Here is a 15,485-nt window from a genome sequence, read left to right as displayed (position 1 = left end):
AGAGATTATTTGGTGATTAACAAATGTTTTCAGGGGCCAAGTGCAGCTGGGTATAAAACAACTGGAAAATAGGGAAACAGAGAAGAAACCCTATGTAAAAGCATCCAGATTAGGGAGAGGCAGCTGAAAACGATGTAGATCCAGAGGCTCCTCTAATGTACCTGGCACCCCAGGCCTTATTGAACTTGTAGGTTTATAGGACCCAGAAAGAGTATTTACTAATATGAATTTAGCTTTGAAGTTAGGGTTATTTCATATCACTGTCATGTAATAGCTTTTCGAGAAACTTTTTAATCATCTCTTCTGAGTTCAAGAACTTACAATAGTTTCCTGTTGTCCTCTGTTTTAAATAGAATCTCTTTAGAGTTTTAAGGTGATTTAGAAACTGCTCTACTCCCCCTTCCCACCCCCAGTATTCCTATATTCCTTAATATTCCTAACACTCTCTATTTAGGCTCTTTACCTGTCTACTCTGCCTCATTTCAACCTGTTCCTAGATTCACTGACTGCCCCCACTCTTCATCATTTTTTGTAGCATCTCTGCCTTTCAGTATCCTTTTCTACTTCTAGGATTATCTGAAATGTAACTCTTCTAGAGCAGAGGCTCTGGTTCCAGACTGACTGCCTTAGGTCAAACTGCCACATTTAACGGCTGTTACCTTGGACAAATTGCTTAACCTCTCTGTCCCAATTTCCTCATCTGTAAAATGGCGAAAATCACAGTGACTACCTCATAGGGTTGCTGTGAGGATTTAACAAGTTACTATAGTTTTGGTACATAGTAAGAGCTGAATACATGCTATTGTAATGATTATTTAATCCATAGTAATTCTTTAGACAGCAGTTGTACAATTTATCTCTAAGTTTTACTGTCTTTTATTGTCTAATGTTCTTTTCAGTTTGAATCTTTTCTTATAAATTTGATCTGTTGAGGGCAAAGATCATATATTATAATCTTTTAAAAAAGTCTCTTAAAGTTCTCCCAGGATGATTCTGGGGGCTCGATATATTTTTTCCCTATCTTACTATCTAGTTTTCTATTTTCCATTTTACTTCTGTTGCTTATATTTTAAAATGTATACCCTATTTTGCTCTAAAAGTACTTACAGTAGATTATAAACTATATATAATATAAAAACATACAAAATAAAGGTAAATCAGTCATGAAAATATGAAGCTTGAATAGAAAGGTGAGGTTGGGGTGCATTATACTCAAATATGTACTGTGACCATTTGTATAATTGTTAGTGGTGGGATACAGACTGAGTTATGAGTTTCATGATGGTCAGAGGAAAGAAGGAAACATATCACTTGCTGAGGAAAAACATAGCTTCCTTGGAAGTATTTAGTGAGTGAAATACACATTGTGATCACAGATTTCAAAGATATGCATGCAAAGTCATACTAAGAAACCCTAGGGTTAAGTTCTCCAACCTTGTTAAGCCTACTTCTCATTTTTTCTCAAAGGGGGCTCAACTGCCATTTTTATGGAACTGTTCCATACATTGCAGGATGCTTATACTTGGTCCCTGAGCACTAAATGGCAATAGCAGACTACAACCTCCACCCACCCTTTGTGACAACCCAGTGTGATCCTACTACTCATTTCCAAACAACCCCTTCAAGAGTGGTTCCTCCTGATGTTGGGAACCATTGGACCTTATCTGCCCATACTTTATACAACCTATGCTTCAACTACTGCCTTTTTTTTTTTCCTTTTAACCTAGCATATTCTTTTCAGGCCCTGTCTTGCTGGAGCACTTCCATCTTTTTGACATGCTTTTGTCTCCACTTGGTAGGCCCTTATTCAAATTTCAAAATTCAATTCTGTGTTTTCCAGACTCCCTGTTTTTTTGGAGTCTTCTCTGATTTTCCCAGAAAAAATTTGACACTTCTTCCTCTGAGGACACACACATAGCAAGTGCTAGGATATTGTAGGTGCTGAGTGAATGAATGAAAAGCTTGCGGAAATAAGAAGGCACATTAATCTAGCCTTTAATGGAGACTTTGCAAGAAGAAAAATTTAAAGGGACTGTCTCTTCCGTTACAAAAAATCCAACAGCTTTTTTTTTCCAAAAAATAATGACACTTGGTAATATATTTTAAAAACACATTGCTCTATCATATATTCAGACTATTTAGACCAGCACTGAGTCCATAACCTCTGATACAATGTTGATCTTTTTGTACCTTCTTATTTGTTGAATATCTTTGGCCAAGGTCATAAGCCTTTAGTTCCTGGTTCTGGTCTAATGAGCATATGTGCTGACTAGAGTTAGTTCTACAAGTCCCACTGTTCAAAGGCAGCAAAAGAGTTTGAGCTGATGGATCAGTTCAAATCATCACTGTCGGAGGAACAATTTCTCTCATGTGCATGCAGAGAAGTCTTGGTTTATGTAAAAAAATGATAATCTTCTTATAAAAGTAATGACACCGGTATCAAAGATTAGATGTCATATAAATCTGTTGTTTGAATGGGAAAAGATCCAATTGATGAATAGGCTTAAAAGTTTAGTTGAAGAAAGGTGCTATAAAGAGGTAGAGATATGTAAAATAAATTCATTTAAAATTTTGAATTTTCCTTTTGTTCCTTACAATTTTTACTTAATATTTACCGTTTGCTTAACTCTGTTATAGGTGCTAAGATATAAAATTATAAGTCACAGGTCCTCAGCAGTTTAGACATTGCTCTATCATCTTCCGATTTTCCTTGCTGTGGAAGAGATGGCTGAGGCTACACTGATTTTTGTTCCTTTGTAGATAAACTGTTTTTTTCTGCCTGCATTTTTGTTTTCCTTTTTGTTATTTAAATAAAGATATTCCATAGACTACCTGTAGGCACAGGTTTCCTTCTAGCAGTTTTCTCAAACATAGTGAGTCCACTCAATTTATAGAAGTAAATCTCTTTAATCTTTCTTTTACCCAGATCAGGAAAAATTTTTCAATGGTATGTTTGCTTATGATTTCAATTCAGAAATGCCAGTTATTTGTAGGTTGGATCTGTGTTCTTTGTCCTTTCTATCAATCAGTATGCATTGTTTTCATCTTGGTTCTTTTCCTTCCGTGTTTGGAGATCACCTCATGTGTATATGCTAAAATGTTAATGAGATTCTTTTCCAGCTTCTGTACTTCTCTCTTTTGCCTCTTATATAGAGTTTGTCTAATATTGGGTTGGCCCAAGTTCGTTCCGGTTTTTGCATAACATCTTATGGAAAAACCCGAACGAACCTTTTGGCCAACCCAATATTATTTGTTTGAATTCCCTTCCAGTTTTTTCTTCTTCAGTTTCCTTTTTAAGCTTAGCTGTCTTTTTCCTTCTTATCTCTTGCTTTCAGAGGCTGCGTTTTTATTTTTCCTTTTTCTTTTTCAATTGGTAAATTAGATAATTTCTAAGTTTTTCTCCTGATTCCCAGTGTAAGCCCATTATAGGAGCAAGCTTTCTCTCTTCCTCTTTATGGCAGTGCTCCTCTTTCTTATGGTGCACAAGCTTCATCTTGGCCCTGTGCTATTATTGAGGTTTTTGGTTTTCTTACCTTGACAGAAGAGGGACTTGTGTAGGGATGGTGTTGCTCATTCTTGTCAGAGTGAGTAAGCTACCTTCATCCTCCTCACTACACTTAGATGCTGGGGACTCTTCTTCTCAGTGTTAGGTTGGAGAGCATGTTGATAGATACAACCCAATTTATGAAGGATAGATCTTTCTGTACTCAGGAGAGGTCTTATTTTCCTATTGTCTAATCTTTCAGTCCTATGTCTCTAATGAGGGGAGTATTTTTCTGTAATTTGAAGTGGTTTATAGTTTTTTTTAAAATAAATTTATTTTATTTTTATTTTTTTTTGGCTGTTTTGGGTCTTTGTTGCTGCACGTGGGCTTTCTCTAGTTGCAGTGAGTGGGGGCTACTCTTTGTTGCAGTGTGCGGGCTTCTCATTGCTGTGGCTTCTCGTTGCAGAGCATGGGCTCTAGGTGCTCAGGCTTCAGTAGTTGTGGCACATGTGCTTCAGTAGTTGTGGCTCGTGGGCTTTAGAGCGCAGGCTCAGTAGTTGTGGTACACGGGATTAGTTGCTCCACGTCATGTAGGATCTTCCTGGACCAGGGCTCGAACCCTTGTCCCCTGTGTTGGCAGGCAGATTCTTAACCACTGCGCCACCAGGGAAGCCTGGTTTATAGTTTTTTGAGTTTAGTGGTGAGACCGTATTCTTCTGAGGGCTCATACTGTTCCCACAGCTACCTATTGCTGACACCTTCCACTTCTGGCCATGAACATTATATCATTGGTAAAGAATGTTCTTCAAAGAGAATTACTAATGGGTATTAGAAGCCAGTTGTGGCATTTGCCAATTTCTCTGGTGTAAATATTCCCACTGTGGTCAATTTCAGGCTGTCAACGTGATGTCAACTGGCTCCCCAAATTCCTGAAAACTTAACTATTGACTCTTTGATATAATCCAGCTCCAGCATGCCACGGCATAAAGTCCCACTGAAGGAGATGTTCCCTAAACTCTTGGAAGATGGTGGGGGTTGAGGAAAGGAAACGGTCTCATGAACTCTGTCCTCAGCCCCAAGCTGCGGGGCCACTGCAGCCTCTTTTTTTCTGAAGGAAATACAGAATTGAGAGTGAGATGCCTTCTTACCCTCTTCCTAACTGGACTTTTTGCTGCAGAGGCCATAGCAAGCATCAGCTACCAATAAAGCTACTCCAAATCCCTCAATTCTAGTTTAGGTACAATGTTGTATCCTGTTTAAAGTTTGATTTCAGATGTGTGTTTCAGTGGGAAGGCAAGGAAGGAGTGCTGAGCCTGCTGGCCAACTGCTGCCAAGCCTGAACCAGCTTCCTTTCTTTTGCTGCTTCCTGTGCTATTTATTGGATTACTGGGGTCACACCTGCTGTGCCCTGCCCAGGCTGCCAAATGCCTTGAAATCCAGGCCCATTAATACCCCTATTAAAATGATCTATCTTTTGTCTCAGTGTTCTAGCATGAATCCTCCTCAAAAGTATCTCTGGTGCTAATTACAAATGCTTATTTTGGGCCCTTCAGAATCAGGTAGTTTCTGGTCTGAGCCTAGGATTCCACATTAAAATTTGTACCCTGGGTGCTTCTTTACTCTCTAAAATTTGAGGACCACTGCCCGAGGATCCTGCTAGGTAAGTGATTAACTAATCTAAATTAATTCAAGCCAAGTTCTCATAAAGATAATAGGTTGAATTCACTTCCCTTGCTAGTAATTGCATGTTTTTTTAGGAAAGAGTCTAAATCTAAAGTTAAAATGCAGAATTGCTGCAGGGAGGGACAAGTACAAGTAGGCAAGGAAGTTGCCTACTTTTATTAGTTAAAAATGATCTTTAGGGCTTCCCTGGTGGCGCAGTGGTTGAGAGTCCGCCTGCCGATGCAGGGGACACGGGTTCGTGCCCCGGTCCGGGAAGATCCCACATGCCACGGAGTGGCTGGGCCCATGAGCCATGGCCGCTGAGCCTGCGCGTCCGGAGCCTGTGCTCCGCAACGGGAGGGGCCACAACAGTGAGAGGCCCGCGTACCGCAAAAAAAAAAAAAAAGATCTTTAATGTTTAAAGGTATGCATAGTACAATATGTTCTGTGATAATCACATTTTTGTAAATGATCTAAGTTCTGGGGAAATTTAGTTATATGTCTTAAAGTGTTTTAGTCTTGTTATGACTCTAATATATATTGATTTATAGATTCATCAAAAGAAATGTCTCTGACCAAAAGCACAAAACAAACAAAAACAAAGAATCAGTTCCCCACACATTAGATTAAAAATCCTATAAAAAAATGTGGAGAGCTGTAGTGAAAAAAATTGTTTTTAAAATTAAGAAGGATCATTTGAACAATGATTATATACACAGTGTTAGAATTCGTTGGGGCCGCGTTTCTGAAAAGATATTTAATAGCAGCAGAATAAGCTTCTTCACACTGTCTACTTTAGGGCTAACCTATAGTTTAGAAAGACTTCTTTCACTTGGTGAGGAAAAAAAATTATTCTACCTTTCCAATCTTTAGCCTCTGTTGGAGCACTTAAAATAAGGTTTTGATTGTTTGAGCTTAAAAACAAACAAACAGCTGTTCAGCAAGGGTGAAAACTCAAGCAAAATAGATGTATTAACAGCTTACACCTTATGACATGAAAGAGCTCTGACTCATTTCTGACTTTTCCTTATAAGAGATGAGAGGTTCATTGTTTAGGATAAGATGAGAATTGGAAGTAGTCTTTTACTGTGAGTTCATCTGTGTTCTGTTATCACCTCTGGTCTGAAGATAGCTTAGGTCTGGAAACATAGGCAGTTCACATGTCTCAGGTTTTCCATGTGCAAAATAAGGATTATTCTTGCCATTATTGCTTAATAAGCTGCAGTTGTGGTTATTTCCATTTTTGACCATAATTTCAGCCATCTCTTAATAGAAAGTTCTTAAGATTCTAATTTCTGTCTCTACTAGTCTAGGAACTTGGTAAAGGACCAGAGTATTACAACTTGAAAAGTACATATAAAAATGTTAATTGAATTATATTTTCCTTTTTAATGAGTTGAAATATTCTAACTTGAGCAAAGAGGCAATAATTACTCAGTGATATTTCATTATACCATATTATGATGATTTGAATTGAGATGGATATCATTTTAATATAGTATAATTCCTAATTTTGTAATCAAGCCATAAGTGTTTTTATTATTGTATGTAACATCCTTCAGCAAAGCCCGGTCCTTAGATAATTTTAAAAGTATTCAACCAAATATTAATTAGTGCTTTGATGTTCAGTCATCTTACTAGTGGCACAGTGCTGTTAATTAGATAAACTATGGCTATTGAGTGAAATTTTATGTTTCGACTAACATTTTGAAGAGTTCAGTAAACCTCAAGTAACTGGAGGGCTTAGGGAATGGAGTGTTTTCACTTAGTTCAATTTTATTATTAAGTGAGGGTTTGTTTGGAATTTATAGAATGTTCCAAAATGTATTAGTATTCTTTATGAATTAAATTCAATTTTTCTTTGATTTAGTATCTCTCAGTATATGTCACAGTCATCATATAGTCGGAAAAATGATTTCTCTAACCACTTTGTTTTGGTCTTTCTATTCTCGTTCTCTATCCTCTCCCTGAGTGATCAGATGTGTTCTGTTATCTATGAAATGCTGATTTAGAATCAATATTTCTAGCTCAGATTTCTCTTTCCTCTTGAGTTCCAGATCCATCTCAAAATTCCTGCTAGATCTCTTTGCTGGGTATTCCATAGGTATTTCAAACTCAAACTCCGTAGCGCTACATTAAACCCATCTCACTCCCCAGACCTGCTTTTCCTAGAGGGATCTGTTTCAGTCAGTAGACCACCACTTAAGGCCAAGAGCTAGGACTCTTTCTTGAACCTTTTCTCCCTTCAATCCCTTACATACCAAGGTCAGCCAGTTGTTGTGATGAGTATACTACACTATCAAAATATCTTTTGAATCCGTCTCTCTTCTACCCTACTGCCAATCTTTGGCTCTGTTTAGCATTATTTTGTCTCTCCTAAATGATTGTAAGGACCTTTTAAGGGGTCTTCAGTCTGGTTAGATCTGTAGTCCCTTTTGGAAACCAGAATGCAAATCTGCTCAGTTTACTACCATTTCAAAACCCTTTAGAGCCCTCAGGCTACAAGGCTGTCTTGTCTTCATCAACTGTGGTTTTCTCAGTACCCTTCCTCTACCTCTGTATTTCAGTCAGACAAGAGTTCTTCAATTACTAGACCTTCTCTTACATTCTTAGGCTTTTGCACAGTCTGTTCCCTTTACCTCCTCCTTTTGCTGTTAGCTTCTGTTCTTCCTTTTACAGACTTCTTAGATGTCACTTTCTCAACTTGTATCTGCACTGAAGCACCTTGTTACCCAGAATTCTTTGTGTAAACTGGAGATCTCACTTACACCTTGAAACATTTGACTGCCTTTGTAGAAGCCCCTAGAGTTTATCGACTCTTCTGTACTTGGTTCTTGTACTTGGTGCTTTCTCTTCCCAAACTTGTTCTCCCACTGTTCCCCTGTTCCTCTCCATTGTGATCTCAGGATCACACATCCACAGCAAAAAAAACTTGTCTAAACCCTTAATTCATTATTTCCTTTACTACATTCTGTGGAGTAAGATGTTAAAAAGTGTTCCCAGGAAAAAGAATTTTGTGGTCAAAAGAGTTGGGAAACCCTGAGTTAATAGTTTCCCCATATAAATGTGCATTGTGAATCTCCAGGGTGGGAGTGGTGAGTGGATGTAGTGTGGATGTTTCTACACGTATCTTACATGATGTTAACATCTGCACAGGTTAGTGCTTCCACTAACTCGTTTTAAAGGAAACTTGACTTAAAAAACAAACAAACAAACAAACAAAACCCAAAAACTCTTTGAATGGAGGCTTTTTCCTCCACTCTACAAAGCTCAGTGTACTGAGATTGCTGGTAACCCCACTTCTGAAGAGCCAACTTTAGGTTACTGCTTCTCCAGCCTCATGTAAATATTCCTGCTCCTTTGAGGCTCATGAAATTCAGCTCTACCAGGTATGGCAAGGTAGACTTTTTTCTCACATGCTGTCCCTAATCACTGGTAGTTGCTGCCTTGAGGGTCATCTTGAGAAGGAATCCAAGGCTGTGTTTGGCTATCATGAACACAGGTATTGGTTTTTAGTGATTATTCTTGATGGACTTGGCATTATATACCACATATTACTTACCACCTCTGTGCTCTATTGTCTTCTACCGTTTGCCCCTTGTCATTTCTAAATCTCCTAGTTTAACTTACATATTTTTTAAAGAGCTCTCCATTCCCAGTAGCTCTCAGAATAATCCTAAATGACTTCAGTGTCCATGTGGAAGACAGTAAACATTACACGTCTTATAGTTGTTTAAACCTCCTGAGCTCCAGTGACCTCCATCTCCAAGCTACCTTATATACTTATTTCCATGGCCACAGCTGAGACCTTCTCAATTTCTAAATCTCATAGTCTTCCCATCTTCCATTTCCCTTCTTTCACTGCAGTTGTCCTTTACCCTCTTTCATATGCAGTATTTCTTGATACTGCCATATTTTCCCAGCCCCTTTAACCTTCTCTTGGCATCTTTTCTTTTTCTACATAATCTGGACCACTGAGCTGTTCTCACTAGCATATTCTGTTTCCTCTTTCATCCTTATCCTTCCACTGACTCAACCCAGCAAAACCTCAACTTGCATGCATATTCATTGCAGCCCTCTCTGCTTGTTCTGACACTTCGGGAGCTGAGGACTGCCGAAGGCAACCACAATACCTCACAGAGTGTTGCACTGCAAATTCAGGCTCGCAACCTGTGCTGGGCCTTCACTTGTACCTGCTCATCTTAAAATGTTGTCCTCTCTTCTTCTTCACCATCAATTCCTAATCTATACTCGCTTTCTCAAACACTCTGCTTTTATCATTATCCTCTACCCCTGCATCTGAAAATCTTGTGATCATCAGACTTTGTCTTCCTTAATTTGGGGTGCCATTGAAAAACTTCTCTAATTTTTATGTTCATCCTCAAATGCCTTTCCTCTGATTGCAAGGGACAAGGTGTTAATTGTGTTGTTCAAATCCATCCTGTGCTGATGACCACATCTCCTCCTAGCCCCTTTAGGATATTGCTTCATCAGTCACTTTCTCTCTTTGGTATTTTCAACTTTTACCTCTCTCCAACCCCCTTTGCTCAGCTTAAACATATATTCATATCTCCCTTTCTTAGGAAAAACAGTATCCTCCCTTAAGCCTATGTGCTGCTTCTGTTACCAATTTGTATCACTTTTCAATCAAATTTTTTGAAAAGTAGTCTACAAAGTTTTTACTTATTTCCTCACTTGTAGTTTTCTCCTCAGCCCACCACAATCTGGCTTCTCTCTCCACCATTCCTGAAACTGCTCACTAAGGCATCAATGACTGCTTCATTTTCAAGCTCCATGGATGTTTTCAGTCCTTTTCTTAATGGACCTCTCTTTTTCTTTTGACATTGTTGGTTCTTTGTTAGCTATTCTCTACTCCCTGGGCTCTGTGGCACTGCTCTTGCTAGGATCTCCTAATGCCTGACTCATTCTCTAGCTCTTTTGTTCATTCCTCTTCCTCAGTAGGTCCCTTAAATGTTGCTGCTCTGAAGGTTTCTTCCTCAACCCACTGCTCTTCTCACTATGCACAGAGGTTCCTAACTTTCTGGTTAAGACCCCTCATACAATCTGTTGAAAATTATAGAATCTTTCCTTTCCAAAATATAGATAGGCATATACATACAAAATTTAGTGTAAAATTTCATGACCCACCAGAAGGCTTATTAAGAATTTGCTGTATGCATTCCAGCTGGGCAGTATTCACCCTCATGGTTTCATTTGTCTCTTTTAAACAGATGACTTGCAAATCTCTTAAGTTCATTTTAGCTTGCCTCCATAACTTAAGATGCATATTCTTTCCATTTCATTTCCATTTCATTGCCTGGCTTTAGATCCTCATGACCTCTCATCCAGCAACAGCTTATAACTCTCCTCCCTGCCCTCAGGCTGTACCCTTCAGATCCATCTTCCACAGAACCACCGATGATTTACTATTCTGACCTTTTCAGCTCCAACGTCTGATTCTCTGTTTCCTGTGGAGACAGTCCAAACTCTGGCATGGCACACAAGTGACCTTTCAGGAAGTTCATCACTATTCTATCTGGTATCTTTGAGGCCCTTCCCATCCATTTCTCCTCCACTAGTGAGGGCAGACAGATTTAACTTGCATGGGATTTGACTATCTCTGTCTTACTATACTCTCTTTATCATGTTGGTGACATCAAACTTGCGGTTCTGTACACCCTTACTTACCTTGGTTCACACTGTCCTCCCCGCTTGGACCACTATTCTAACCCTTGTGCTTCACTCACTGACAATTTGCCCTGCAAAAACTCCTACTTAACCTTAAAGATTCATCTCCACCCTCACCCCAGACACTTTCCCACACCATCCCCTCTTTGTAAGGAACTCTTCTTGTGCCTACCATAATCTGTGCATCACTCCATTGTATATACTTTAACTCAAAGTCCTCTTTTGCATTGCTGTCAGAATTAAGAATTGAGCTGTTAATTGAGAAATCTGACTAAAGCTAGAGTTAAAAAAATACATTTGTACTTAAAACATTTTATTTCAACTTAAAACATATAAACATTCATTTGCGAATTTTCTCATGTATGACCAAGGCATTTTCTTTGAGTATGGGTACTTGATTGGAATTCATTGTTCATTCTTAATTATACTGAACCTGGAATGCATCCTGTAAATTTCTAGTTTTGGTTTAAAAGAAAGAACTCAAGCCACTTGTGCCGCAATCTGAGTGCATAATCCTTGATTTGTATGATTTTTTTCCCCCTCAGCCAGTCTTTTCAGTTGTATTGTCTATAACTAGTTCAATAGTAGTTTGTTTTTTCTTATGAAGACTTACCTTTGTAGTCTTTCCAAGTCTTTATAAAGTCTACGTCTTAGAAATAACAGTTGTGTTTCTTTTTTACTTACATTTTATTGGTTTGGTTTGTGTTGCATTTAATTAAAGTATGTATTTATGATACATGAATATGGTTTGTGAAAGTACACTCAACTGATAGGAGCAGAGATGCTTCATAAAAAGCATGCTGTAGACATCAGTCATTGTTTTACAGAGGGAATAGATGCTGTGTCAGTTAATCTGGCAAGTTGAATGGAGGTTGGTCTTATAAGAGTTTCTGCTGTAATTATTGTTACTGGTTATCTCCCTTCATTGCAAGATAAGTTCTTTTTTTTTTACAGTTCATACTTCATTTACTTATTCATTCATCCAACAAATGTTTATCAGGTTCAGTCTAGAGCCAGGCACTAAGCTGGGTGCTGGGGGTACCAAGATGAATTAGACTCGAATCTTGTCCTCAAGATGTTCATGGTCTAGTGGGGGAAACAAGGTACATCTTGATGGAAGCATCCTGGAGGGACACCTGTAGAATGTGTATGAGTTTGCCAGGTGGGTAAACGCTTCTGCAACCACGAAGGACAGAGAAGTAAGCAGCTGTAGAGTGACTGTCCCCCAGGTAACCTTTGGCAATGTCTGGAGACATTTTTGGTTGTCACAACTGGGGAAAGGGACGCTACTGGCATCCCAGTGGATAGAGACCAGGAATGCTGCTCAACATCCTACAATGCTTCATTCAAGATAAGTTCTTACAAGGCAAGAACTATACACTTTTTCATTTTTGTGTATCTAACCTTTACCTATGCACAGTGCCTACTACTTACATACAATATGTATTTGTTGGATGAGTGAACAAATTCTTATGTAGGTCATACTAAATTTGAATATTCAGAAAGAACACTGGACTGAGAATCAGCTAGTATAGACAGATCATTGGCCCTGGAGCCAAACTGGGGTTTGAACTTTTCCTCATTTGTATTCTTGAGCAGATTACTTACTCTTTTTCATTTGAGGAATGAGGATAACAGCAGCCTTTGGGTTTTGTGAGGATTAAATGGGAATGTGAAGTGTCTAGCATAAGCACCTGACATAGTAAGCAGTTAACAAGTGCTAATTGTCCTGATGATGCTTATCACTAATGAGGAGAATGTGGGAATTCACTTGGTCCAACTTTTCTCATCAAGAGACTTGAACTATATAATCTGAGTTTCCTTCCAGCTGCTCTAAAATTTTCTTTCTATAAACAATGTTTCATGTTTTAGATAGATTTATATAACAAATATGTGGGTAATCCTTGATTTTGGCACATTTGTAAACTCAATAAAGTAGGTAATTAATTAGGTGATCATCACCTTACACCTTGCAAAACAAATACTTTCAGGCTTTAGAACATCTTTTGTTAGTGAGTTGAACTCTAATATAAGGTGTGAAGAACAGCCCAGCTCCACTAATCACTGTGATGCTGCCTATATAAGAGCTAAGGTAGGAGATAGAGAAGGAAGCGTGAGGAGGTTGTTTGGAAGCATTAGCTTAGAAGAAGTGAGATAGTGAACACTTGAAAGTTAATTTATGGACAAACTAAACTTTTTGAACCATAGATACGTATTTGTTATCAATACAAAGCTAGGTTTTGGGTTTTCATGTTTTTTTTTTTTTAAAAAAATAAATTTATTTATTTATTTATTTTTGGATACATTGGGTCTTCGTTGCTGTGCACGGGCTTTCTCTAGTTGCGTGAGCAGGGGCTACTCTTCGTTGCAGTGCGTGGGCTTCTCATTGTGGTGGCTTCTCTTGTTGCGGAGCACGGGCTCTAGGCACGTGGGCTTCAGTAGTGCGGGCTGTAGATCACAGGCTCAGTAGTTGTGGTGCACAGGCTTAGTTGGTCTGCTGCATGTGGGATCCTCCCAGACCAGGGCTTGAACCCGTGTCCCCTGCATTGGCAGGCGGATTCCCAACCCCTGTGCCACCAGGGAAGTCCCTGGGTTTTCATGTTGATCACATTTTCTTCCTGATTAAAAAAGGGGGATAGGGTGAGAAAGATGGAAACAAAACACTTTTTTTTTTGGAGTGGCTCTGAGGTTATTTTCCAATATACATCCCAAATTTTTGTTTGTTTAAAGAAATAAGTGAATTAGCTGAATTCTTTTTAGTATTCATTCCACAGCTGATGCTAATAGTTTTTATGTTTCAGTTGTTATTTAGTATGGAAGAAGATGAGTTCTTTGGAGAAGAAACGTTCCAGCATTATTGTGCAGAATTCATTAAACATTCACAGAAGATAGGCGATGGCTGGGAATGGAGAACTTCAAAGGTAAGAAAATTTTATTTTCTATTTCAATGGGTTTTTTTTTTTGTTCCCCCCCCCACGAAAACCTCAGTAATTGAAAGTAATGTATGAAAGCTAGTTTGATTTAGTAGAAGGCTTAAATTGAAGAATGTTTTAAAACAGATGTCCATTTTATTTCTTCAGCTATATATACTCATTATAATTAGGCTAATGAAGTATTATCTACAAAAGTCCTTAGGTGAACTGCTTCAATTTAATAATAAGAGTTGTTAGCATATTAATTATCTGAATGTAAACAGATGCTTCTGTGGTGCTTCAAACCATTTGCTTACACTATTAATTTTCTTAGGAAACTACTTTTGTCCAGAGAGTGGAAAGATAATCCAGAAGCCAAACCATAGTCAAATAATCACAAATTCTGAAATATTGAGGACTGTATTCACTGGGAATTTCTTAATAATATAAATACTTCCAAAACATTCTTTCTTTTGATTCTATTCAGTAGTAATAATGTAAAAGGTCTATGTACTCATTTATTTCCACACATACATTTGGTAAGGTTCTCTGCCAAAAGCTCTTTAAGAGTTCCTTGAAATACTGTTCTTAGAGAATAAGTAAGTTTTCTCTACTTGACATTTTATCTGATCCGTGAAAAAGTGGTGAATCCTGATTCTCTGCTGATTAGCTGTTTCCTATATGAAATCTGAGAAATGAGAACAGTTTTGAGCTTATTCCTATGATTCAGATCTAGAGGCTAGGGAAATGCAGGCCTTGATCAGATCTAGATTGTCACTGGGAGGAGAAGCCATGATTCCTCTTGGGTCGTATATCAGCTAAGCTTTGACAGGGGAGCTCATGTGAGGGTTCAGAGGTATAGAGTCAATTTCTTGTGGTGGATTCTAGCGCCACTCTCTAAGCTAGTGATGGGACAGTTCATAAACTTTTAAGGCATCTCTTGCTCTAGGATAACATGACCTTACTAGCATCTTTTATTAATTTTGTTCCTGAGTATTTAAAAATTTTGTTTGCTATTGTGTTTGAATTTTTATTCATCTTATTTCTTCTATGATTATTATTGACATATAAAAGAACTGCTAATTTTTGTATATTAATTTTGCAACCATTCAGTCATCTTACTGAATTCTCCTGTTAATTTTCATAATTTTTCAGTGATTTCTCTTGTGTCTTCTAGGTAGAGTGAGGTTATCTGCAAATGAGGAGTTTTTTGTTGCCTTCTTTGTAATATTTCTCCCTACTATTTATGAACTGAGTAGAAAAATGTTAATAGTAATAACAGCTCTCTTTGTCTTCTTCCTGACTTTAATATTAATGCTTCTGATATGTAATGATTAAAACGTTGGTTGTTTATTCATTGAATGAGAATAGGTTTCTGACCCCTTTTGTCCTGTAATAATTTGTGTGATTATTCCTTGGGAACTTTCCCTTTTCACCAGGTTAAAAAAAAAAAAAAGAATTTTTCTTTTATCTTAAGTTGGAAGCAAGATAATAGAGATTCCTGTTAACCATTTCAGTGACCTAGCAGAGTTGGGGAGCAGAAAGGTAGGAAGTTGGGTCTGTGTGTGTATGTATGTGTGTGTGTGTGTGTGTGTGTGTGTATGTATGTATGTGTGTGTGTTGGGAGACTCTGGGGAAGATCTCCAAGAGACAAATTTTATGTCAGAAGTTTCTTCACTGAATTTGTTGAAACTAGTGCCATAAGAACCAGTTTCCAGGATTTGTTTTTATTCTGGCCT

General features: G+C 38.1%; 1 protein-coding gene across 6 annotated transcripts in view; it reads left to right on the top strand.

The window, feature by feature from the left end:
- The window catches only part of ATG10 (autophagy related 10), a 227,450-nt gene that overhangs the window by 1,635 nt on the left and 210,330 nt on the right, over positions 1 to 15,485 (top strand). For all 6 annotated transcript variants that reach the window (XM_049708313.1, XM_049708312.1, XM_004281642.3 and 3 more), the window contains exon 2: positions 13,636 to 13,755. In XM_049708313.1, the coding sequence (XP_049564270.1) occupies positions 13,648 to 13,755 (108 nt within the window). In that variant the 5' untranslated portion in view covers positions 13,636 to 13,647. The remainder of the gene's footprint in view (positions 1 to 13,635; positions 13,756 to 15,485) is intronic.

Source organism: Orcinus orca, chromosome 3 (genome assembly GCF_937001465.1).
Source record: "Orcinus orca chromosome 3, mOrcOrc1.1, whole genome shotgun sequence".
In the NCBI taxonomy this organism is placed as follows: domain Eukaryota; kingdom Metazoa; phylum Chordata; class Mammalia; order Artiodactyla; family Delphinidae; genus Orcinus; species Orcinus orca.
Note: the sequence above shows the minus strand (reverse complement) of the source record. Positions and strands in the feature narration are given on the sequence as shown.